Here is a 24,165-nt window from a genome sequence, read left to right as displayed (position 1 = left end):
AATAGGCCGGTGGATGAATCGTGACCGTTATTCGCTTTTCGTAATAATAAGTCCTCACTTCTCCAAGCTTCCCTTCGTATTTATAACTTCGATTAATGGGCATCGATTCAAGAGAATTAATTCTGCTTGCTTCATTCAGTTACAAACGCCCCCAAAATAAAATAAACAATAAGACATAAGGCGTCGAACATTATTCACACCTAGAGCGTAGTGTTTAGCACACATTGCTGTCTGCGGGGTGAGGTGATTAAGTGTAATTGCTGATACCTTGTGTCCAGAAAGGTTGAGACTGAAGAGACTAGCAATGATTATGAACGCGACCTCACACGCACATTCCGATATAGACGTACAGCAAAGGTTCTGGCGTCACCGCGGCAAAAATTAAAAAAATACACGAACCCCGGCTGAAAGTGCTGTTGGCACACAAGTATGTACAAGCTAAATTGTCTGCGCAGGCAAGATTAAAAACTGGAGGTTTGGTGCCCAGGAAGCACGGGACACGGCAGTGTAAGCGTTTATTGTGTGTTCCCTGCCCGGAACGACTCCGACCCGAAACTGCAAGCTTTCACTTTCTCGTTATTGCATTTTTATTAATCACCAGAACAGAATCCAAACACTGCCAGCCTTTCCCACCCGCTCAAATAACACCAGCAGAATATGAGACAATCCTGCTGCGTCTGTCGAGCATTAAAGCACACCAGTCTTGGAAGGGCGTGATTTACAGCAGCGTGGGAACTTTCTGTACTGCTGGTTAAACGGAGTGTGTTACAGGAACGCTTCCAAAGCATCTTAGAGCCTCATGTACATCGAGCAATCAAATGAATGCATTATTCATTTACTATTGGACGTGCAGTACAGGCCAGTGGTTTTCACTCTGGTGATAAGCGTTTGCTTTTCTCCCTGTTAATTAAGTATAATTTCAGATACACTACTGTACTGCAGGCAAATAAAAAAATATATATAAATCATGCAAATAAAAAAAAATGCTGGACTCAAGTCTGGCACAATCTGTCCCGCTTATTGGCGCGCATGCCGTCCCGTTTCCGCCACGAGCCGGGCGCTCGCTCCCCCTCGGGCTCACGCCTCTGGAGCGGCGCCAGCGTGACGTGGCCGGGCCCCGGGGCCGGGGGGCGGGGCCGGCGCGGAGGCTATTAGTGCGCGGGAGCGGGGTGTCGGGCGAGGAGAGTCGGTGTGCGAGCCGTGGAGCAGGAGCGAAGGCAGACGACAGCCGCTGCGCGCAGGCATGGACCCAGAGGTGGTCCTAGCCGTCACCATCGGCTCCCATTACTGCTTCAACATATTTTTAACAGTTATGTTTGCCTTCTTCGTGGTTTCCTTTGGGGAGTTCTAGGCGCTCCAAGTACCGAAACCTGCTTTTATTTCCTTATTATTTTTATTTGTTTTTTTTGACTAAGGGACCTCGACAATCTCTTTTTTTTTTTGCTCTCCAGCCGCCGCAGCTTGCTTTTACTTACGCGAAACGGGTCTCCCGGATACTGAACTGAGTGTTCTCCAACTGGACAGAGGGATATTTTAGTTCCCCCACTCCAAATTTACGGCTTTGATTCATCGACAGAGAGCGGCTCGGCAGGTATTGTCCCGGTTTTTCGTTGTTTTGATTTTCACTGCGCATCTTCCGTGTTCGCGTCCCTGAAGAGATTTTTCCCTTTTTTTTTTTCTTCTGCAGAAGCTGTACGGAGATGTTTTGTATTTGCTGTTTGCAAACATATTTCACGCGTCCCAGAGAGACGGGCTGTTACCTGCGTGTCTCGGACTGACAGCTTGAGAATGCCTCCGTAGCGGTCTTTCCTTATAGCAGTGCCTGGCTCTTAGTGCGCCCACAGTGTCCTGGGAATACAGAAACACCCCCCACCACCACCACCTGCAAAGAAGACTGGAGGAGAAGAAGCCAGGCGGCGATTTCTCTCGGGCAATGAAGAGGAGGAGGCTGGTACTGTGCCCTGCCGGAGTTTCACCACCCAGCCGTGTGCTCTGCTGAACACCTTGCCCGTTCACCGGCTTCATTCTGCGAGAGAAGTTGAAAATCAGAAGGCGTTTTCCAGGGCTTACCGGTGTCACAACCTCTCCCTCTCGAGGTTTTCCGCTCGGTCCGAGAGTCGCGCGGTGGAGTTGTCGCCCCTTACCTGTCGGCGCGCCCAGCTCGGCGAGGCCGAAGAAGTCGCCGCCGCACACGGCGAGAGAAGGCGATAGCGAGAGGGAGGGGCTGGGGGTCTCCTTGCCCGCCCGGACGCGCCCGACCATGGCTCTGCCGGACCACGCCAGCGGCTGCCCGCCTGGGGAGGAGCCGGCATTCCCGGAGATCGTGGAGCTGAACGTGGGCGGCCAGGTGTACATCACCCGCTCCTCCACCCTCACCAGCGTGCCCGACTCGCTGCTCTGGGAGATGTTCAGCCGCAAGAGCGCCAGGGGGCTAGCGCGGGACGCCAAGGGGCGCTTCTTCGTGGACCGGGACGGCTTCCTGTTCCGCTACATCCTGGACTACATGCGCGACCAGACCCTGGTGCTGCCCGAGCACTTCCCCGAGCGCGGCCGGCTGCAGCGCGAGGCCGAGTTCTTCAACCTGCCCGAGCTGGTCAAGCTGCTGGCGCCCAGGATCAGCAAGCAGAACTCGCTGGGAGACGACGGCTGCCCCAGCGACCCCGAGGAGTCCTCGCCCACCGCCGACGCCGCCGCGCGCAACCTGTCCTCGCTGGGTGCCGCCGCCGCCTGTGCCAGTCTGACCCCCGGGGGCGGCGCCGAAACCCGGCGCTCCGGCTTCATCACCATCGGGTACCGGGGCTCCTACACCCTGGGCCGCGACAGCCAGACGGACGCCAAGTTCCGGCGGGTGGCGCGCATCATGGTGTGCGGGAAGACTTCGCTGGCCAAGGAGGTGTTCGGCGACACCTTGAACGAGAGCCGGGACCCCGACCGGCCCCCCGAGCGCTACACCTCCCGCTACTACCTGAAGTTCACCTTCCTGGAGCAGGCCTTCGACCGGCTGGCCGACGCCGGCTTCCACATGGTGGCCTGCAACTCCACGGGCACCTGCGCCTTCGCCCACGACCAGACCGACGACAAGATCTGGACCAGCTACACCGAATACGTGTTCTACCGTGAGTGAGGTCAACGGCCCCTCTCCCCGCCCCCTACCGAGCCCCCCCCACAGCACCCCCCGCGCACCCACTCACCTGCGCCCGTCCGCCTGCCTTCCCAGAATCCCCTTGTGCTCCAAGGCGGCCCCACCTGCTGTAGATTAGAGATCTTTTGTTGCCCCCATCTCCCCCTCTTTGTGCCCGAGCTCACCCAAACAGGTCTTCTTACCCAGAAGCTGTTTAACCACAGCGCAAACTGACCCTTCGCGCGCCCTGTGGAGAGACTGCAGGACCCCCGCAGGACCTCTTTTAACGACTGGTGACGCTGTCTTGCTGCGTCTCCAGTAGCGCTCGGCTCTGAGACCCGGGCGGTGGGGGGTTTGTGGGGTTGGGAAACGGCAAAGGTTCCCTTTCTATTATTCTAAAAGGGGCAGCTAAACAGGGGCGAAGTCTCTCTTCCTCTTGGTAGATCTGCGCAAAATAATAAAACAGAAGAGGGCCGTTATTGATACCGGCGGTCATCCGGGATCACATTCCTTTCGGTCTGCTGCCGGGTGGCTTTTTTTAATCCTTTTTTTAATTCTTTCTGGTGATTATCAAACCGTAAAAAAAAAATGACCTCAAGGTCCCTCTTTGCCTTCCCCGATGAAGAAGGGGGGGGCGGGGAGGTAACGTCTTTCATTTTCTACTACATTTCCCCCCCCCCCCCCCTTGATCAATACGGTAGGAAATCGAGGGCCGATCAGGCAGCGCGACGTGATCCCCGTGAACTGATGCTGCCCTCCTAAGCCTTCAGGGCTTAAGGCAGAAGGGAGGACTAGATCAATAAGCAGTAGGCACCTCTACCCCCTCCTCCTCAGCCCTGCCGTGAGCCCGGGGGGACCCCCCCCCCCCCCCCGGCCATGCAGGGGCAGGGGGAGCGTCTCTGGGCAGGACATTCAGCGGAGGGGGAAAAAAGGAAAAACACGAGCGAGCTTCAAAGGCAGGGGAACGGCTCTGTCACTGCGCCGTCAGGGCAGATGAGGGTGAGCCACACCTGCCTTCTCACTCTCCTCCAGCTGCCACTGGTCATTCCACCAGTTTCTTGCATCTTTCTGTGCTCGATACTGACATTGCTGCTGCTGTGGCAGAACAACATTTACAAGCGAGAGGCTGTTAATCCCGTTTAACTTTACCGGGAACAATTTTTTTTTCTTGACATTCTGTTGCCCGTGGAGGAGGGGTTGTGGCAGTACTGTACGGGGCTTCAGAAAGCACATTGTCCAGGCTGCTCTTTCTGCTGAACTCCGAAAGGCGCAGATTCTTCCCTGAGCCCAATAATCGAGAAGATAAGCTCGCTCCAAGCACAGACAGACAGCTAAAACTCTAGACCTGCCTCCTGTTTTCTGGAGAATGCTAAGGTTTCCGCAGTCGCCCGCACCTGCAGAGAAGACCTGCGAGACGCCAGGCTGGTAAGAGGTGTCCCACACTGCCAGGCAGCTGTGAGGCCCCAGAGGAGCTTCTCGGCGAGACCCGCCGGACAGCTGTTTAAGAAGTGGGGCAGCATGAGTCATGTGAAGACCTATTGTGTTATTGCCTGTTTTTTCCCACACGTTTATATAACGCCAAAATCAATGAGCGTGCTCGGCTAACGGTCTGCGCATCGAGGTGCGGCCACAGTGATAGACGTCATTAAGTGAGCTTGTTGCAAAAACTCGGGCAGGCAATGATTATATTTATTGATCTGCATTTAAATGGTGACAAAAAGTCAGGCTTTGAGCCTCACCACCTCGCCTTCTCCGGGAAAGAAAAGAAAGCACATCGCCTGCACTTAAAATAGAGCACAACAATCAGCACTGCTGTAATTCCATCACAATTACAGGTGGATTGCCTTTGATGAGGGAGAAGTGTTTTTGTCTGCCTCATTTTACTACAGATAACTAAAGTAAGCCTTTGGACAACCGCTGTGGCAGTTTTGGGGAAAACACTGCTGAAGTACAGGTGTTGCCAGGGCAAATTTTTTTATTCCTGAATTTTGGAGGTACCCCAGGACTGTGCAAGCAGGGAGGAGAGAAGGGGGGGGGGGGGTTACATTTTGTTCAGCTTGTGGAAAGGCTGGCCCTGCCTTCCTGTGGCCCAGGAGGAAGGCTCGGTTCCTGGGGGTGAGGAGGCAGCAGTGAGGGCAGGCTAGCGGAGAAGGACAGAGAAGATGTAACACGCAGATTCGATTAAAACCGCGCATCTTGTCAGGGTCATTGACGGGGACTTAAAACCGTGTCTTAGGGGTAGGTAGGCACACATCCAGTCAGTTATCCAACAGGCAGGTGGACCACTAGCTTGGCATGCTGATCACCCCTGAGAAACACTTCAGCTGCTATAGGGGACTACACCCCCAGAACCAGGTGGCTTTACTGTGTCCCCCAACCTCCCTCTAGGAGTATTCACTGTCCTGTCAATAAGGAACAGGCCATCGTTTGCGATGATGTTCGCCCATTCGCACGACGTGGACAACTTCCGACCATGCTAGCATGCAGAGGATCTCGGCCGTCGAACTGCTAAAAGGAAGTCGGCCTCGGGATTGTTTCTCCGCCACCTTTCGCGAACAGTCATTGCAAGTGAAATAACCTGCCGTGGTATTATGGCTGGTATCCTTTAAGAAGCAGCCGGGTGAGGTTTCTGGGTCAGTCAGCTACAGATAACTGAAAGCAAGGTGTGCAGGCTGGAGCCCCTCTTGATTTTGGTTCTTCTCGTGGACGCGATTTGCCCCAAAGGTTAGGAGAAGGTGGGAAGTGGTGTTTGTGAGGAGGCGTGGGTTTGTGAGGGCCAGGGGTCTCTCAGTGCGCCTCCAGATGTCTGGTGCAGTGGGAAGCCCGGATTCGGTGTAGATCTGTCTCCTCTGCCCCTGGAAGCTACGAGGTCTGACTGGAGCTTGAATTCATCTTCCTGCCGTAGCTCCTGGAGAGGAAAAACAGAACTGCACAACCGAGTGTCTTTCACAGAAGTGTCTGAGCCAGCTTTCTATACTGACAACTGAGGAAAGGGCAACTCCTGACTCTCTGCTAAAATCGCTTTTAATTACAGCTCATTAGCAGGATCTGGTAGCAGAGGAGGTTCTTGGGTGTCATTCCAGTGAATGGGCTCGGGCCAGGGAAGTAGGCTGTGGCCACGAGATGAGTCACCGTAGGAAGAAGTCTGGGACTTCTGGGACGCCCCAACACCATGAGTTTTTGTCCCACGCGCTGCAGATTTGGGGGTGTCTGGGGGATCGGGAAGCTTTGAAGTGAGGCTGAGTCAGAGGTGCTGTCTCGAAAACTGCGAGCATTCTGTGTTTGAGGGTCACCTGCACCACGGATATGAAGGGAGAGAGCAGAAGGTTTGATTGTGTCTCTTTCTCAGTCGCTTTTTGAATGTGTCCATTCGGTAGATTCGATGCTATCCTTCAAAGAAAAGCCAGGACTAAGAGCTGCCCAAAGCTGAAGCTGTTGAGCGCCTGCGTTTTAGACTAAAAATATTCATGGTTTTTCGATATTAGGTGAAGACTGCTGAAGGTTTTGGCAGCGGCTGTAATTCCAGGACAGGATTTGGGGAAGGCCAAGAGACAGATTCCCCTCTGTCAGCACAGGGTCTCCTGCTTCAGATTGCGAAAAGTTTGGCTGTCGAAAGCACAGAAAACAAACACATCCCAAAACACTCCTGATTCCCAGTGCACCAAAGCCCTGTGCTCTGGGGAGTGAGTGTAGGTTCATGTTCTCGCACCAGCGAACTGAGGCACAGAGACACTCAGGGGCTGTGCTAATAAGCTCCTATAGGGATTTGAAAGGCTGTGTGCTTCTGGGGGCTGATTTTATTTCTGCTCGGCTACCCATGCCAGGGAGCAGCCCCTTGGACTGGAAGTGTGGGCTCTGAGGCTCTGATTGTCAGTAATCAACGCCGGCGTTTGTGGGCTCTTCAGCATTTCCCAAGCAGGCACAAAGCTTACAACCCTCCCCCCCCCTCGAAGCCACACCTCCTTCCTCTGGAGTGAGACACCCTCTGGGGCGTTCAGAACTCCAAACCCCACTCGTGTCCCGTGCGCCGCAGTCACCACACCGCCAGCCCGCTTTCGTCAACAAGCGGTTTTTTTCCCACCGGCTTGATGAGCCGCAAGATTCCAAGAGGTTTTCTTTTGCTCGAATGCAGAAAAAAAGAGAACCCGCTAAAATACGAGGCTCCCCATGAATGGAGAAAGTCAGTGTCGGGGTGCCTGAACCCCGGCAGTGTCTGAACCCTTGGGGGACTCTGTACAGAGGCATTTTGTTTTTGAAGCGATAGCTGATTTCGGATCGACAAAGCACTGCAAATCAGTGTTTGTACTCAGGCTGCTGTTTCTGAGACCAGGGTCAGATCTCCAGCCCAGCCATAGGTACTATATTTTTACATTCTCTTTATTACCTCCTCGGTTTCTTTTATGTTCAATTTCCCGCTGGAGGAGGTGGGTGCTCTGTCGGTGAGTAAAGCCTTTGAAGGCCCATCTCTGCTTGCCGCCAGGTCAGTCAGCACTGGAACAAGACTAACCCTCTGTGTGCCAGGGAGGTTTTTGGGGTGCAGACAGGGAGAATCACATTAAGGGGTACCTTGGTGAAGTCCGTCTGGACACACACACACACCCAGAAAGCCCCAAAAGCACATCTGCTAGAGTGAAAAAGATCCTGCTCCCAGAATCCTGCTCTCTCTTTAGTGTTTCCTGTGCCTGTGTTTGACAGGGTGTATTTTTCAGTGTGTCTTGAAGTGAAGAAGCCACAGACTGGCCAGTGTCGTTTGTGTTTATCTCCCAGAGCATCCTGGGATCCTTCCGCCGAAGGACGGGGAGAACTAAACAGCAGTAATGAGAATAGCTGTTCAGAAAAGCACAAAAAGACTTCATGCCTTTTTTGGGGATGTTACAGCAGACCAGTCGTAAAGCTCTGTGTTTAAAAGAAAACCGAAAAAAAAAACCCTTGGCTAAAAGTTTAAATGTGCATGAACCTGTGCCAAAACCATGAGCAGATCCACTTTTTTGATGTCTATGGAATAGTATGCCTACTGTGACCAGAGTAAGACAATAAAGTTATTTTGTGATGAACTCGGGTTGTGGCAATCTGATTTATGCAGTGTGTGTGTTTCTGTCGTCTCGCAACTGGGAATCGCTCGTCTTTGAAGTGGCAGATGAACACTTCACTGCTCGTGAAAGAGGGAAGCTGCTCGCATTCAGATCACACTGTGTGCGGAAAAGTGAAGGATGAGGAGCCGGTGCTCTAAAACAGTTCTTTTGAAATCATAAAAGAGCCCTAGGGAAATTACAGAGCGCAAATCTGCATTGGAGGATGTGCAAATGAAAAGTATTTGCCTGTTGTGGTTTTGCCTCGTCCTCTTACTGATAAATGCTTTGACACGATTTCTTTTTAAATGCGTTCCGTCTCCTTGTCTGAAAACATTCGATCGCTACAATCCAATATGACCGTGTCCTGACGGAGTCCGCCGAAGGTGAGGAGCTGTAGGTCAGACGCAGGGGGCCGGCCTGGGAAGCTGGCTGTCACGCCATCACTGAATCTGAGCCTGCCCGGAGGCTGGGGGAGTGGAGGCATATCTGTAAGGAGACCACCTGACACTGGGGCTGGAGCTTGTAGCCCCTCTTCTCCAGATCATCTGAAGCAACGAAACTCTCTGCGCCCTGCACGCCTAGGCAGTCTGGGACCTTCAGTTTAGTAACTGATCACTAATTAGTACCAGGTCTTCATTATCAGTGATCTGAAAGGTCCTGACCATTACATTGCCTTACCAATACAAACTGGTACTGTAATAACAAGGCGCCATCCCTTGCTCACAGCTCCAGGCAAGGGCTCGCAGTGTAGGGCCAGGTCACATCCTAGTGACACACCCACTCAAGGGTCAGCCTGGGGTCCAGAGAGTCCTCCCACTCAGGGGAAGATCACAGCCTTGATCCACTGCAGAGGATAAAAACAGCAGAACCCTGCTTCTACCACTGCCCTTATCTCTGAGTCTCTTAGCGTTCATTTACGGGGGACATTCAGGAAGAGTCAGTGCAATCATTAAGACATTGACATCCCATCTCTGTAACCTTCCTGTTCTTTTGTGGTCTTACAAATGTGTATCTGTATTTTTAAAGTCTCCACAGGGCTCCCCTCTGCCTGCCTCTGCAGAGAAAAGCTCCCTGCAGGCCCCCTCCTTTCTTTCCCAAAGGCTATTTGCTCTGTCCCCCCCCCTACCTTCCCAGTTTAAAAATAAACTCTCACTCTGCTATTACCACCATTCAATCCCAGATCACCAAGGTGAATCGCCCTGCCTCCCGCCCCCCAACACCCCCCTGTTGATTTTGTTCAGAAAGCCACACTCTCTTCCTTTTCTCTCTCTCCCCCCCCCTACCCCCGGTCTTCCTCGGCTCCTCCCCTCCCCATCTCTCTCAAGACAAAAACTTCCCCTCTTTCGATTTTTTTGCCTACCCAAGAATCTTTCTTTTCCTCCCACTCTCTCTCTCTCTCTCTCTCTCTCTCTCACTAGAGGCCTCTCGCTCTCTGAGTGATGCTGCTCATCATCAACAGGCAGAAAAAAAGTTTGTTTTCCACATTCTTCGAAACTGTTCTGCAGGGGCCCTGTGGTATTTATGCCCCAGGACTAGGAATACAGCTCTTTTCGGAGTATGTGAAGGCCTCCATAGGAAAGGATTTAAAAATGTACCAGGGTGTATGTACCCTATAGTCACCTGGGCTTGGGAATAAATCATGTGCCTTGCTCAGGGTCTGTGATGCCTGTGGTAGTGAGTGCTGCTGAAGGGGTTGTAGAGGAGGGAGGTGTGTGCCTGTCGCAGCTGGGGAGTGGGAGGTGTGACGAGCTTGTCTTGTCTGCGCAGGTAAAGGCGAAGTCGGGAGCGAGGAGGAGGGCGGCAGTCGGCCACTTCCTGGAACAGGTACAGTGACACCTTTCACCCCCTCCTCCTGTCCCAGCTTGACCACTCAGCCGTATCCCCGCCCTCTACCTGCTCCTGCTCTTACCCCGAGAAAGGGCAGTGCCCACCTGGGTGACGCGTGGCAGCCGTTCTGCGCCAGCAGCCCCGCTGCACAGATCAGGTGCAGAAGTGAGAAACTGCTTCACTGATTGCATAATGGGAGCACCTTACGGAGGTCAGATTGTACAAACAGGCACAGACTAGAATTTTGCCAGGATACTGCAGTTACCACCTCTACTCTAACAGTGTCCAGGGACCACAGCGGCCCAACAGGCACTACTAGGCATAGTGGCAGGACTTCAGTTTTAATGTCTCCTCTGAAGGACAGCACTTCCTACAGCTGAAAGTACAGTACAGCTTTCACCATACTGAAAAATTGATTTGGGAATTCTGGTGCCATCCACCTTAGTGGTCTCCCTTCCCAGAAATAAACAGGCACAAACTTTTTTAGTGTCTGAGCTCTGCCAAAATGAGGCAAAGGTGGTAATGTTAGTGGGAGGAAAACAATTCTGCAGTCATGTTCTTTGGCCTTTTGTTCCAATACTGAGAAAGAAGGTCTGGGAATATGTACAGTATGTTAAATAAGCATGCATGGGTAGAACCTGTGATGCTATTAAAATAATTTAGAGCATTTGAGGAATTCAGGCAACACAGCATCACATTTAAAATATACAAGGAGGATCCTATGTGAAATTCAGTATTGGACACCAGTGGGTTATTTTCTGTACATGTCAATACTCCACACTGACACTACAGCATACCACAGACTGTGGTAGATACACCCCTTCACAGGAGAGATTTCATATCTATTTGCTCCAGAGCACAATTTGCTCACCCTTTTAGTTATGAAAGAGGTTATAAAAGATTAAAGGCGTAAATCAAGCAAGAAGCAAAAGGCCCAGTAAAAAGGAAACTACATTAATTCATTTTCACTTTCAACATAGCTGAAAAGATGAAGGCCATAGCAGCTCATCACAACAAAGCTGATCCTGGCTCTGTAGTGTTGAGAGGACAAGAGAGCATCTGACACCCATGCTGAATGGGACTTGAACCCACACCCCATAGCCAGGGGTCTACTGAATATAAATTGAATATAAAGTTGGCAGGTAATATCTCATCATGAGGTTCAGACCGGAGTAGTACAGTGGAGTCCCAGCATTGTGGATTTCTCTGTGTGCTCATATTAAGACCTGAATATTTGCATGGATGAGCTTCAAGGCTCCAGTCCAAACCGATCTGAACAGACACACTGTGATACACTGACAGCACCTGGGAGCTTGAAGGACAAGGGAGTTCAGTCTGAGATGGAAGAAACCGCGAGTGAATTGTGACTTTAAGTCAGATCACTCAAACGGATTTCATGGTAAAACCACAGGATGTACTCCTGCTTCGTTATGCTTTTGGATGGGTAATGTTGTTTGAATTTTATTACTTTAAAATATGTGACAAAATACAGTGAATGTTAAGGGACTCTAGAAGAATTGAATTGCAATTCACACATGCATGCATTTGAATCAATATATAACTTCTGGGTCTAGCAAGCACCAGACAATTTTTTTTTACCCTGACATTGTCTTTGTGTTAAATAAGAGGAGCTTCATTCAGACTTTGTAAAGGCACATGTAATGACATGGAATAACATGCACTTGAGCATTAACGTGTGCTGCTCATCAATATTGAATTTAACGAAGGTACGTGTTTCGTGGAAGTGAGCGTGGGGAGTCATAGTGGTGCAGACAGTGCCGGAGTGTCTCAGTCCAGAGACACACAGGGACTCCAGCTGCTGGCCCAGGTCACATGACCGTGCCTTGTTAGAGGGTCATGTGACCGGTGCCTCGCAAGTGGGGGAGGGGTAGCCTGCGATGCGTTTCGGATCGCTCTGTAACCCGGCGCTTGCCACAGGTTCCCAGCACTCTTTTAATGTTCCACACCTTCCGCAGGCACACCAGTTTACCTTAACAGTCAGCATTTACTTCACTGTTGCTTTGTTGCTTTCGATGGCTTGCTTCAGGGAAGAGAACAGTTAAATGTTCGGTCCATTTGTTTTGGCTGGAAAAAAACTAGAAGAAAGCCTGGAACCACAGGCTTCCTTCTCATTTCATGGCACACCAGTGTACAGCAGCGCACAGTCTGGGTTAGGGATGCAAGCGCAGTCCAGTGAAGGTTTGAGATTAGTATAATTTGTGACCAAAACGTCCCTTCCTGGAAAACACAGAAGGAGACGCGCACAAGGTGTATTTCCCACAGTGCCCTGCATTCCAGGAGTGTTACAGAGAGTTTCATAGTCCAAGTCCTGCTCCGGTCAGCCTGTGTTATTACCATGAATACCATGAATGGGGGTTTATGAGTGGCCATTACCAACAGCCACTTATGGCCTAGTGGCTATTCCTGATCATGTTATCTCTAGCTTTCAGCTATTCCTGAGGTGTCAGGTACAACAGCAGGTGTCTGTTTAAGATTCCCCCAAGCCAGGCCAGGAGTAACGACCCCAGGCCGGGGTCAGATTTCTACCCTGGGAGGCACAGCTCTGCCCCTCCCTGTTTCCAGGGCAGCGCAATACAGTTTTACATGGCAGGCTGACCTCTGGTATGGTCTCTTAGTGTTTGGATTCAGTCGCTGCCTCTGATCTCAATGAGATGCAGTAGCGGTGGCCCGGCTCTTGTCACCCAGTCTGAAGCGTTACGCAGAATACAGAGGGGGATCGAGGGAGAGGAAGACTCGTAACTCAGAGTCCCAATTAGCCAGTGAGCCCTGTAGCTTTAATGTGAAGCCCTGTGTTTCACAGTGCGTACCAGGCACTCTTACTGCCACTCCCCCTGCTTTTCCCCTGTTCTCAAATCCTCGGGAGTAATGAGGGCTCTACAGCTACAGGCTGTAATTATGAAACATTAGCTGGGGTGACAGTGCCGGGGGCTGCAGGCTTTCTAAGTGACGTGCTAATTCTGTGCAGAGTCGGGTCTGATCGTCAGCTGGAGCGGGCAGGGTTCCTCTGCAGAGCTCATCCGGGAGGGTGGGAGAAACGCCCCGATGTTCTCCAGTGAGCCATGAGGCTGCTGTCAGAGTGGCGATGCCCGTACTGGCACGCCTGTTGTCCTGGCCGCGTTGCGCCAGGCTGCAGCAGTGGGTTACGATCCAGGCCCGGGAAGGTGAGGAGAGCGAATGGCGGAGAGCCGAAAAGGGCCGCACACAGCGGCGAGCAAACTCATCTGCTCGGGTTGGAGTGAAAACATGCAGCTGGGAAAGAAGGAGGAGCAGCTGCCCGGCAACCAAAGTGTTAAAACCCCCAGCTGGGATCTGTGAGGCCTCGTGATGAGCTGCTGTTTTGAAGCATCCTGTTTTAACACAGATAATTACACGGCTGTGTCAATCACGCGGATTGGGCACGATCAAAATCTCACAGAATCAGGACATTGAAATATAAGTGAACGTATGAACTGAGCAGAGCAAGGGATATTGCAAAATAAATTGCACTTCTCTTAGAGCAGTCCGAAAAGGAAAACAAAAACCCCCTATAATAATATTGTTTAAAATTCAATAATCCTCTTCCAAGGTAAAAAGACACCAAGCCATATATCGAGCACAGCAGCAGTGTGGAAATACAACCAAATCGTTTTTTCTTTCCCGATGGAAAGGTGCATTCCTAACCCCCAGCACAGGAAGAGAATAGTAAGGCACGAAGATAAAGCTGACTGCAGCCCCTGACGGGCAGGCTGTAATCCTTTAGAAATGAATCCAAAAACTGTCCATGCGGAAGAGGAATGTGAGAGAACACCTGCGTCAAACTGCATGGATGAAATTCATTAAACCTTAAGTGGAATTTCTAAGGATTTTAATGCATTTACTAGCCTCATAAAGACTCATAAAGACTGTTTGCACCTGTATGATAAGAGTATCGTAGTCCAGGCATGGTCAATGCATATATGTACTATTTACGGCACAATAGTGAAGGAAAGTGCAAACTGAAGAGGCCGTACTGTGTCACAGGAGCAGACTTTTCCCTCGTGGCACCAGCCTGCCACAGGGCATACATGATGATCCAGGGACTGCAGGAGGCAGTCAGAGCCTGGCACCCACAGCCACCCAGTTGAGCCACGTGTTCATCTCGCCTCCTGGATTTCACATCCCGTCCTCCCGCTTCTGACAAACGAGGACTTGGACTAACGAGCCGGATGAGCTGCGTGGGGCCTCCGCCCGTTTGTCACCGGTCTTGTGTCCATTACTGTGCCGCTCCGGGAGAGGTGGGCAGGGGCAGACAGCACCAGGAGCAGTGCCCTCTTGGCGCCACACAAGCCCCATCGCGAGTCAGCGGTTTTCCTTCCGCTTAAGTCCAACTAGTAAGATTTCCGCGTGCATCACTGATTAGCACAGGATTCACACCACTTCCACGTCTCATTCAGTGGTTTCAGAGTTGAAAGCACATTTCTGAAAAGGCCTCAGACAGAAAATAGAGATAAATTAGTCGGTGGTCGCGCACAGGAGTACTCCAGGACCAGGGCTGAGACCACTGTCTGAAATGGAAGGTTTATTAACTGTTGTAAACACAGGGACGTTTTAGAAAACAGTTGGGGATCCTTGAATCACACTCCATCAAAAACAGTAATTTATAATGTAAAAGAAAATCCTTGATTATTTCAAATGCCACAATAGTTCACAGTAGCTTCATAGTATAATGCTTTGCCTGTATACTGGGTCTTCAGGACAGGCCTTACTTATTCATTAGAAAATGAGATCACTGGAAAGGTGGTGGACATAGGAGGCCATTAGGTCCGTTTAGCATTTTTGATTACCAGTAGCTAATAATGATCTGATCTAGACACTTCTTGAAAGCAACATGACTGTGTATTTTTTCACAAACATTTATATGAATAAGTGTTTTGAATTATCTAATGGACTTGTTAGCTTGCACTTGTGTTCTTTGACTTTCACTATTGAAACTGTGTTTATTGCAGGTGAGGTTTATTCAGATTAATATTTTTCCTGAAACTTTTTTTTACAGGAAAATCATTTTGATATGTGAACCATCTACTTTAAAACAGTTATGCTAATCTTGTTTGGAATGTCTGCATTCGTGCTGTGAAGCTACTAATTATAACTCTCCTGCCTGGTCAGTAATGGCTGACCAGCACCCTGGATCCTACCTCCAGGTTGCAGGAGTCTGTGTCTCAGGTCCAGTGCTGTAGCCCTTGCTCAAGCCAGGACCGTTACAGAGTCATGCTTTGCAAGAAAATAATCCCGTTGCTTTGAGGTGACATGTAGGAAACAGATGGTTTAAGCATTAGGAAACTGTAAAGCAAATAGCAGGGTGACACAACGTTATCCAACAGTCATGGCCGCCACAATGCAACCACATCTTTCCACAGTGTGTTAAGCAGTCAAGACCTCATGGTTCACCTCGATGTTCACTACACTCTGTGACAGTTTGCAACAAACAGAACTGGCCAGCAAACAGCAGCCCAGAAACAGCCTGAGACAGGCATACCAGTGGAGACAATGTTAGATCTGAAGCCAATGAGTTCTCAAGGTAAAGAGACATCCTTAACGAATGAATTGTTAGAGCTTTTACAACAGTATTACAGCAGGGCAGTTTCACTGCCCTGTTCAAGTGGGAGGAGTTGTCTTATTATGTTAAATAACATCTTAAACGTCATTTTAAGACTGTCATTTTCTTAAAGTGTCAATGACAGCATATCATTCAAGACACCACACTTCCTACAGGATTGAGCATTGTGTGGATTAGGCCTGCTGTAAGTGATGTTTGTGGACCAGAAGGTAGTGCCCTTCCCTCTGTACCAGAATTTCTACAGGTGGTAAAGTAGACTGTCGATTGTGGCACGCGCCTGTAGGCCTCACAGGTCAATCCAAGCTGTTCCTATGAGCACCAAGCTGGATTTACTGTTGCAGCAGTAATGGCAGTACTGACAGATCCACATTGCTTTCTCCTGCCTTGTGTCATTGTGTTACTGCATTCGCTGTCCAGCTGCACTCAGAGAGAGAGAGAAAGTGCAGCTGGTTTAGCTCCAAAGCTTCCTTTCGTCATCATCAATTTGTGTTTTTGTATTTGGCCTAACTCAATTGCAATATATGCGAACATGTTCAGCAATATTAAACTTCTCGTGATACCAATGAATTACGAAAAAAAACAACCGAATTAAACATGGAAGGAAACAATTTATCACAGATTGCAGACGGTGCAGAGCCCAAGGCCGGAGATATAACAGCCGGAGCAGAGGACAGCTCAGGACTTCTTGGAGAGCAGGGAAACTCAATATTCCTCTGACGTCTCCCGAAGGTGGGGACGACCCTGCGCCCCAAATTGTTCAGCTCCTGCGTGGAGCCCCAACAGCTGGCATTGCTGTTGCCAGAGGCAGACCCCTGGCAGACTGGAGCACTCCCTCTCTTTCTCTCAGGGAGGCTCCTCTTGGTCAGCACTCGTTAACAGATTGTCAACAAGGTTATTTATAGCTGTTTAGGCAGCAGGCCAGCTGTGTGCAGCTCCTCATTATTGCGCCATTGTACAGTCTGTGGTCAGTAATTATTCAGGGGCGATTAACACAGCCAGAATGGGTATTTCTATCACTCGTCCTTACAGGCTTTCAGCAGACAGACAGCAGGAAATTGATGCTGTCAAACCAGCCCAGCATTAGAACAGACCTGTGGCCGGTAGTTTGTAACATCTTTCAGCTGAATTCCTCTTCAGTTTTTACCTAAATGTTGCTTAGTTGAAGGGTGTTGCACAAAGTAATACATCAGTCAATACCCTAGTTGCAGGGGACTGGAAACTATATTTTTTAATTAAGTTATGTGGCTCATGTGGTTTTCTATTCAATCAGCTCCATCACTCTGATGCACACAGGATATGCAGGTGCAGGTAACTTACCTGTAACTGAGGTAATCAGATGCACATCTAGAGACCTGCATGGTGTGGGTTAGGCCAGCTTAATCACTTACCTGCTGTTAGTGATGTTGGTGGACCCGTAGGTGGTGCTCTTTCCTCCAGACCAGAATTTCTACACCAACGCCCCACTACGGTGACAGGAAACACCTTGCTGTTGGAGGTGGTGTCCCGTGGGTGGGGTGAGAAACTGAGATGCTGACTACTTCATCAGTAAATCCTATGGCACCGATTGAAACAGTACAGGTGTGAGCCCAGCTCTAGGCCCCTCTAGGCTTACAGTCTGACCTACCTAAAGTTCCCCCCTTAATTAAATTAATGAAGTAAAGGATTTCTCACTGCTCCCCTGATCCCCCTGAGCTGCCTTGAGATCTTTTGGGGTTGAAAAGCATTGTACGAATTACGGGATCTGCGTTCTCATTTGCTAAACCCTCAAAGCAACCCCAAAAAGCTGCTGACTCCCCATCCCCTGAATGAGTAGGGACCCACTGCCCCCCTGATAACTTCACCTACAACCCATATACAGGTGGCCTCCAACAATTACAGTGTGCGACACCCTGAGGCACCTGGAGATGTCCATTATGTATTGGGGCACTAGCCAGCAGTTATATTAACCTGCAAATCACAACTGGCAACTCACTGCAGCTAGGCAGCTGTGAACAGATTAATGAACTGGCTTCATCACTCTATTCTCCTCCCCACTGAGAGCTGGTGTGTGGTGAGAGTACTGGCGCACTATGGCTGCCGTTGCATCATCCAGGTTCCAGGTCTGGCTACACATTACCTGTAAAACTGCTTGAGTAGAATTTCCAGAAAGGCGCTATATAAGTGTAAGGAATTATTATTATGGATTGTGGTACATCACCTTGCTGTTGCTAAGAGCTACTATAGAATAGAATATCTGGTTCAGTAAAAAGCACTTTAAAAAGCAAGCTCCCGAGTGTTTGAAAAAAATAACAGCTAATCATTTGAGAAAGCCAGAGCACATGACAGCAATCAACCAAAAAAAAAACGTACAAGCAATAAAATTCTGTTTCCAGTGTTGAAGAGCTGTAATTACAAGGCAGTCATTATGGTTGTGATTGAAATCCCTCTGACGTCTGAGAGGAGGCAGGAGAAATGAACAGAAATTGATGACAGACAGTCGGATGGGAAAGTGTGCCCAGGCTGGCAGTGCCCCTCACCCTACAGTGCAAGCGGGGTGTGTGGGTGAGGGATTGGCGATAAGGGGAACCGCAGATTGAATCTGCTCCCGCAACGGACCCGTACAGGGGTTTCAAGATCTGGGACGGAGTGTCACCTCCTCCATCTGGAGACTTCGGAGGAATAATCTTGTCCCTAATTAGGTTTAATCCTCAAATGATTCTCCCAGGTCTGGAAACAGCTTTCCAGTCACACTGTGTTACTGCATGTACCAGGGCTGGCGGGGCCCGGTCCCCTGGAACTACAAACCTGGGGAACTTACAGGCCCTCTAAGACCACACGCGAGCTTCGATTGGCTTGATAAAACTCATTGGAGGCAGTTAAGTCAGGAATGGCCAGCTGTGATCCCACAAGCTGTTGGTATTTCCGTGTCAAGCAATATCTAAACAACGCAATTGCACAGACCACATGATTTGATGGTAGTAATGGCTCGTCACCCCTCATTCTCTCACACATCCTGCCTACAGTATACTGTATATACACATGCGTACTGAGATAATGCTACTCTGCTATTGTTATTGTACTGCAATGTGATAGCACCACTACTATCATTACTACTGCTGCTGACAATAGAAATCATTGTGAAAGAGCTCTGTTCTGGGGATCAGAGCAGGAACTCATTGTGCAGAGCATCTGTATTCTATAGGAAGACCGGGAGAAAGTGTAAAGCTCTCTCTTTTTTATAATCCTCGCAGAGAAATGAGCCTCAGCCCCGGGGTAATAATCTCTGTGCTGAAACACCATCACCTCCTCCTCTCACAGCTCACGCGTGCTCAAACTGAGAGACACACGCACACACACACACACCACTGCGCTAGAATATTCTACACATGCAGAGAGCTTCCATATGGAGCAAGCTGATTTCTCTAACGGCTTAATGCCGTTATATAAGGGGGGTTACTGTGCTCATGTGAATCCCTGTTTCGCTCTTAGACTGCCCCCGTGCGCGAAAGGCTGTGTCCCTGCCTGTTTCCCGCCTGTGAGTGTGTGAAGAAGGAATGTCCAGGAATGTAGGTATAGCACATTCAGGAGGGAGGTGCTGGCAGTAGCAGGTGTACAGTGACCTGTTAGAGGGGTAGAATGGGGGGTAAAGATGACCTCCAGAGCATCAGTCATGCACACTTTGATTGGTCACTGTCCAGCCTCTCCACCCTGCTCTCCCTGTCGGTCTGTGGGATTACACAAGGCAGCAATGTTGCAGAAATCAGGGGGCACTGCGTAGGTCAGCTTCTCAATATGCTGAACTAACAGTATCGGGGAAAGCACTGATCTAGTGTTACAGCATCGCTGGGGCACACACCTTTACATCAGCTCGATCTCTTCCCCTTCCTGTGTCCCACCAGCTCATCAAATCTGTCTAGATGGCACATCTTGGACAAGGGAAACAAATACAGGGACAGTAAAAATTGAACATTTCAATGGATGTAATACCCTGAAACCTAAGCAATTGCTTCAAAGAATTGTTTTGGTGATCTTGGGCAATGAAGCACACACACAGAGGCACACAGAAACATACACACACCCTAATTCTCTTGCTTTGAGCTGCATTTACATGGAGAGTCGCCACTTAGGCAAAATTACTGCACACACTCAGTTATCCGCTCGCAGAGCTCAACAGCCAAGTGGAGCCACGCAGGAAAGATGAATTATTCAGGAAAATAGTCTCAGCATAAAAGAAAACAGAACACACACAGAAAATAGCATAATGATGCTCTTCCAACAAGGACTGGCAGGAAATCTCACTTCAGATCAATTGCGAGATGTTGGATCATGGGTAATTTTCAAAGAGCGAGGGGTGGGACAGCGAGGGGTGGGGTACTGTGGGGACGCTCACATTACGGCAGTGTTCGATATCCTGCAGACTGCAGAGGAGACACAGGGCTTAGGGCAGTCCCACTGTCAGTCAGCACAGCAAATGTAAAGGAACCCCACAAAAAAAAAGTAGAGGCACTGGCTAAATGAGGACGGGTGATCGAAATCACACTTTTCATTTGACCCTCAATGCTCTCTGAGGGTGCTTGCAACTCTAGGTTAATAATAATAATCCCTTACACTTACATAGCGCTTTTCTGGACACTCCAGTCAAAGTGCATTACAGGTAATGGGGATCCCCTCCACCACTGCCATTGTGCAGCCCCACCTGGATGATGCGACGGCAGCCATAGTGCACCAGAACACTCCCCACACACGAGCTCTCAGTGGGGAGGAGAGCAGAGCGATGTAGTCAGTTCAGAGATGGGGATTATTAGTAGGCCAATGGGAAATTTGGCCAGGATGCCAGGGTAACTGCCCTACTCTTTTCAAGAAACACCCTGGGATTTTTAATGACCACAGAGAGTCAGGGCCTCGGTTTTATGTTTCATCTGAATGACAGTGCCTTTTTACAGTTTAGTGTCCCCGTCACTATACTGGGACATTAGGACTGACACAGACCACAGTGTGAGCTTCAGTGGGTTGCAGGGTGATCTAGCTGCTGGCGAATTCGGCAACCCTCCCAAATTCCCAGTTGAATGGATACACCCCCCTCTGACAGCATCGTTGCCTGTTTTCCTTGTTTCCCTTAAGAAAGGGCACGACCATGTCAGCTGCTGAAGAAAAACCAAAGAAATCCCTTAAAATACAATAGACAGCAGGGCTCTCGAGTGCATGGCTCGGGAGCACACAGTGCTCATCTAACAGTCCCGTCTCTGTCTCCCGTTCCCAGGTGAGAGGGAGGCTGGGACAGTGCCCATGGGAAGGCCGCTCAGAGACAACCCGCCAGACAACACCCAAAACCACCCTGAAGTGGGTGTGGCCAAGGAGCTCTCAGCCAGTCCAGGCGACCAATCAGAAACCAGCACCACGCTGGACCTGACGAATGGCTTCTCCCCAGATGCACCCAAGCCCCCACTAGCCCCGCATGACCTGGAGCCGCCCCCTAGCCCCACACTCCCCCCTCCTCCTCCTCCTCCGACCATGCCTCCCCCACTACCCCCCAGCGTGCCCCCCCCGCCTCCACCCCTCCCACCCAAGGACACCCCTCCCCGGCCCACCACCCTGCTGCTCAGACAGTCCAGCGGGCAGGAGAACGGGCCGCCCCCCAGGCAGGACCCGGACGTGGAGGAGGAGAAGAAGCTGCTGGAGGAGGAGCTGCAGAAGTGCATCGAGGATTTCCGGAGGATCCGCATCCCCCAGCTCTTTCCCGACCGGAAGAGGCACTGGCAGAGCGATCTGCTCCGGAAGTACAATGCCTAGTGGGAGTGGGAGTGGGAGTGGGAGTGGGAGGGGGGGGGGTCTTGCATACAGCATGGCATCCCCTTGCTTAGCTCACCCCCCCGCAGCTCCCTGCTTGCTCTAGGGAAGACTCCAGGCTGCAGCTGGGGGCCAATCTGGGAATACTCTTCCTCTCGCCCCCATCTCACAGGCAGTCTTAGCTGTTCGTGCTTGTATCCCTCGTTCCCATGAAGAGGTCAGCTGCCATTCATTAGACAAAGGACAGAGTGCTGGTGCAGCACCAAACTCCTGTCGGGATCGTCCGCACTCTGCCGCATAGAAGCTCAGCCCACTGGGCCAGCTCTGCTCTGCTCAGCTCAGCTCAGTGCGGACACAGCCTCCACTGTCCGGTCCAGCCGGACCACTAAGGCTCCTATTGTAAGGCACTCCGAGCCATTTCAGGTCTTACGGCGCGCTTTCGCCGAAACGTCTGATGAGGCCGTGTGTAAATGAACTATATTAAACAGTATTTCAGACATCCCAAGTCTGCCGGAAATCAGCCTCTCCTCCCTGACGCCCGTAAGTGATCCATAATCCCCCGGAAATCGCCCCCCGCATTTTTCTCAAATCCGCTAAAACGAGCCGCATCTCTGTACAACGAAAGTATGCAAAGAAAGTGAGATTATTCAACTGGACTGGTGAGTTATAGTATTTATAGTGTAGTGTATTGCATATTTCATATAGTATCTATCAGCGAATTATTTAATTATATAGCTGTGATTTGTTTTTTTCAAGGGGGACTTTGAAAAAGTGCGCAAGTTTTCATGGGAGGGACGACACCTCCCTCCCTGAAATCAGTTTTTTTTTTTAAGTTGGGATGCAGATGACCGACTAATGCCACCGGCTTGAAAACACTGAGGATCCGAAGATGGCTTGTATACATAAATAAAACCTCATTTGACCAAACCGTTGTGCGATGGATGTCTATGCCATTTCTCTGTTATATTGTACTGACTCGGCACCAGACTAACGCTTGACACACTAATCCAAACAGGCCAGTTCTCCGAATTCCAGAGAACAGCCTAAGCGCACCATCTGATCCGTATGACGCAAACTGTCTGTCTAAAAAGTGCTGCTCCGCATCTGTTTATCTTACGTTCATACTTCAGCCCGCGCGGTGTTTGACCATCATCTGGCTGAAGCTCAAACGAGTTAAAGGCGTTTAAAATAAGATGTCGTTTTTTCGCTCAAAAAAATGTATTAAATTTCACCCAAAGTTTTGTTTTTCTCATTGACGGAACATAAATTAGTCGGGTTCGGGGCAGGCAGCTCGAAAACTCGTTCGTGTTTCGCTCCCGATCAGATCGGTTTCTTCAGCTTTTGCTTTACGCTTCCGAGAGAAGAGAGTCGTTGATATTACTGACTTCTTATAGTTTATATTCCATACTGGACAATTAACGACTTCATCTGAATTACTAGTTCTCCTAATTAGTATATGATACCACTGCTTCCAGCTCTCTGCTCGCTGACGATTAGAAATTCGCTTTAAAAAGCAGGTGGACCGCAGTTCTCCAGAACCAGGAGTGTACACCCCTGACCTGCAGAGACGAGTGGTGAGCAGGAAGACCGTAATCAGCTGCAGGGTCTGTATAAGTATTGTGTTAATGTGGAGATAAGGTCGCACGTTAAAAGCTGGAATTAGATTCTTGCTGTTTCTCATTCTCAGAACAGAGGCTGAAATCGGCCGTGATAGCAAGAATCCTTTTCAGGACAACTCTTGGTCACAGGCCACGCAGAAACATATACAGCTAGATTCCTGGAAAAAATGCAGCCAAAATTCGAATGGATTTCCAAAAATTTGGGAATCACATGGAAAGGTGCTGCACAACTCTGTCCCATGTCCCGATTGTAGAAATTGCAGAGGACTTTTTTTTTTTTAATTTGCATGTGTATTAGAAGCCTCCTCTCTTACAGCCTTTACTGAAAGATTGGCCTGTGTTGGTGTGAGCTCTGAGAGGTCACCTTGTCTAAACAGGTCCCAGCATTCATCAACCTGGGAGTGGAAAATATAGACACATCCCAGGAAAGAGGAGCTGTCCGTGTAGCGTAAAGATTGCATAAGAGAAACACCGCTGTATCTACACTACCAGCATGATTGATCCGTCGAGCCATGAATATTTCATTGATCTTTGCAGCAGCACATTGAAATAGCAGCTAGGTCTAAGACTGTAGCACACTGTCAACAGAAGTAATTTTCCAGTAGTGTTTACTAGATGTATGCAATGTACAACAAATAAACCATATCCTACGAAAAACATGTTCTGAAGATCTGTGTGTTTTGTTATTTTTGTCTGCCCTGCTACATCGTCCAAGCTCTGTCTCGGCAAACCCCGGCCTGACACACAGAAGGTCACGCTGAGAATGGAGGAGCGCACTAGTTCGTGTGTGAATTGCAGGATTAGCCCGCGTCGTTTTCTCTGCTTCAGCTGGTGGCTGCCTGCATCCTGGCAGCTGGCTCCGAGCTGGTGGAGCTGGTGAGTCGGGTCACACCTCTGTCTACGTTAACTCGCGCCCAGGGCTGACCCCCCCCCCCGCAGAAGAGATCTACACGGGGCCGTCCTCCAGCACAATAAGCCTTCGCCTTGTTTCAAGTCCGCTTAAAGTGTCTGAGGTCCCGAGGTACGCTCTCTTCGCCTGCCGCCTGTTAACTGCTGCCTCATCTGGAAGGCCCTCCAAGGTCGGTGCTCTTGACCTACACAACCTGCTCGGCACACACATGCATGCATGCTCCATCCACGAACATCAGTGCCAGGACTTGAGAG

At 50.0% G+C, this 24,165-nt stretch overlaps 1 protein-coding gene across 4 annotated transcripts; it reads left to right on the top strand.

The window, feature by feature from the left end:
- Nucleotides 1-1,152: 1,152 nt before the first annotated feature.
- On the top strand, nucleotides 1,153-23,658 carry LOC148653883 (BTB/POZ domain-containing protein KCTD12-like). Of its 4 annotated transcripts, none has more exons than XM_088596965.1 (4): nucleotides 1,153-1,591; nucleotides 1,688-3,116; nucleotides 9,961-10,017; nucleotides 20,856-23,658. In XM_088596965.1, exons 2-4 carry the CDS (start codon nucleotides 2,261-2,263, stop codon nucleotides 21,383-21,385), a joined length of 1,443 nt encoding a protein of 480 aa, XP_088453091.1. In that variant the 5' UTR covers nucleotides 1,153-1,591; nucleotides 1,688-2,260; the 3' UTR covers nucleotides 21,386-23,658. The 4 variants fall into 4 exon arrangements, 2 of the variants coding, with proteins under 2 accessions (XP_088453091.1, XP_088453092.1); XR_015924868.1 differs by having other exon boundaries at nucleotides 1,154-3,116; nucleotides 20,856-22,041; nucleotides 22,139-23,658; XM_088596966.1 differs by having other exon boundaries at nucleotides 1,155-1,309; nucleotides 1,452-3,116.
- Nucleotides 23,659-24,165: the final 507 nt, after the last annotated feature.

This window comes from Lepisosteus platostomus, chromosome 10, assembly GCF_059453375.1.
Source record: "Lepisosteus platostomus isolate fLepPlt1 chromosome 10, fLepPlt1.hap1, whole genome shotgun sequence".
In the NCBI taxonomy this organism is placed as follows: Eukaryota; Metazoa; Chordata; class Actinopteri; order Semionotiformes; family Lepisosteidae; genus Lepisosteus; species Lepisosteus platostomus.
Note: the sequence above shows the minus strand (reverse complement) of the source record. Positions and strands in the feature narration are given on the sequence as shown.